The sequence below is a fragment of the Penaeus monodon genome, chromosome 32 (assembly GCF_015228065.2).
Source record: "Penaeus monodon isolate SGIC_2016 chromosome 32, NSTDA_Pmon_1, whole genome shotgun sequence".
NCBI classification, from domain to species: Eukaryota; Metazoa; Arthropoda; class Malacostraca; order Decapoda; family Penaeidae; genus Penaeus; species Penaeus monodon.
In genome coordinates, this window is record NC_051417.1 from 10,211,716 (window position 1) to 10,213,166 (window position 1,451).

Consider the following 1,451-nt stretch of genomic DNA (forward strand, 5'->3'; position numbering starts at 1 on the left):
TTGGTGTTCGTCTGCATGCTGCCCGCGTTCCTCTCGTGTCCGCTCTCTACGCCGCGCCTCCAAGACTCTCCACGGAGACCTACACCGGGTTCATGCACGCCCCTAAAAGTCTTGTTTGTCAATATAGGTTTCAACTGCCAGAAGAAAGACAGTCGAGTAATAGTTAGGTAACTGGACCTAGAGTGAGTCAGATAAGCGGAGTAAAATGCGATATGCTTAGCTAGCTTTTTGCCATGATGAATTTTGTGCTTAGGGCCGGAAATGTTGAATATATGTATGGTAACTCATTTTCAAAGCGAGGGCAGTTATTTAAGAGTTGTAGCGTCAAAGATTCTCGCACAAGAGGGCGGCGTGAACGGTGTAGGAGTGTGTGGTGAAGCCCCGCTGCCCGTGGTGATGAGGGCCTCCTGACGTTGGTGTTGAGGAAAACATATAGTGAGTGTCAGTGTCCACAGGGGATATGGACCAGTACCCAGGCCCCGGGCTAGGTGAGCCTGGGGGGCCTCGGAGGGAGAAACACTACCACAGGGACTATCGGCTCCCAAAGGATGAAATTCGGGACTATGGGTTAGGGAACCATCGGGACCTGGAGTCCTTCCCAAGGGACTTGGCAGACAAGTACAGGGACAGATATAATCAATACCTAAACAGGCTAGAAAGAACTCACCATAACCAAGTTAGTGAAGACTATTGTGATAATAGGGCTACCGATAGTAGAAATTACACGGAAAGAAGAAAGAAAACGGTGCGCTTTAACTCGGAAGGATGGGACACGCTGGACGAGGACATGGAGCCCAGCGTGGACCCGCGGTGGACTAGTGCCTCTAGTGTTTATTACGAGGATGACCTCCCGCGACCTCCCCCGATGGGGGGCGTCGGGATGACCCGTGACCCGGCTGGGCCCCGGCGCGGCCTCCCCTGGTCGGGCGGTCGGGAGCCCTCCCTCCCCGCAGCCCGCAAGGAGCTGTGGGAGGTGGAGCGGCAAGAATCACAAGACTCACAGACCAAAGATAGCGGTATTGACTCTGGTACAAGTAGTAACTTTAACTCCAGTGAGGACTCGAGCAAGGGAGAAGTGCCCAGAGTGTACAGAGTACGTATATTTCTTGTTCAAAGTAGCTATTTAGTCTGACCAATATACCTTAGCCTCAGTCCAACCCAAACTGTCTGTCAAAATGTATCACAAGTTTGTTAGAATGACAGTTTAGCTTTTAGTCAAATCATGCGAAGATTATTTTTCCCTGTGACGAAGCAAAAGATCCCAGACAATTCAAACTAACTTGAGGATTATCACAATTCAATTCCCACACCGGGTTGCCGCCCAACTGCTCCTTAATTGCCCAGTTTCAACAAACTCCTTCTGAATGGCAGTGATATCCTCATTTTGCGCACTTCTTATCAGTTTTATTTACTTCCCATTCGTCAAAAAGTCTTGATCAAAGATACATGGT

General features: G+C 49.8%; 1 protein-coding gene across 1 annotated transcript in view; it reads left to right on the forward strand.

The window, feature by feature from the left end:
- The window catches only part of LOC119593542 (regulating synaptic membrane exocytosis protein 2-like), a 102,095-nt gene that overhangs the window by 68,608 nt on the left and 32,036 nt on the right, over window positions 1-1,451 (forward strand). Inside the window, exon 4 of the mRNA XM_037942504.1 lies at window positions 456-1,093. Coding sequence (XP_037798432.1) covers window positions 456-1,093 — 638 coding nt within the window. The remainder of the gene's footprint in view (window positions 1-455; window positions 1,094-1,451) is intronic.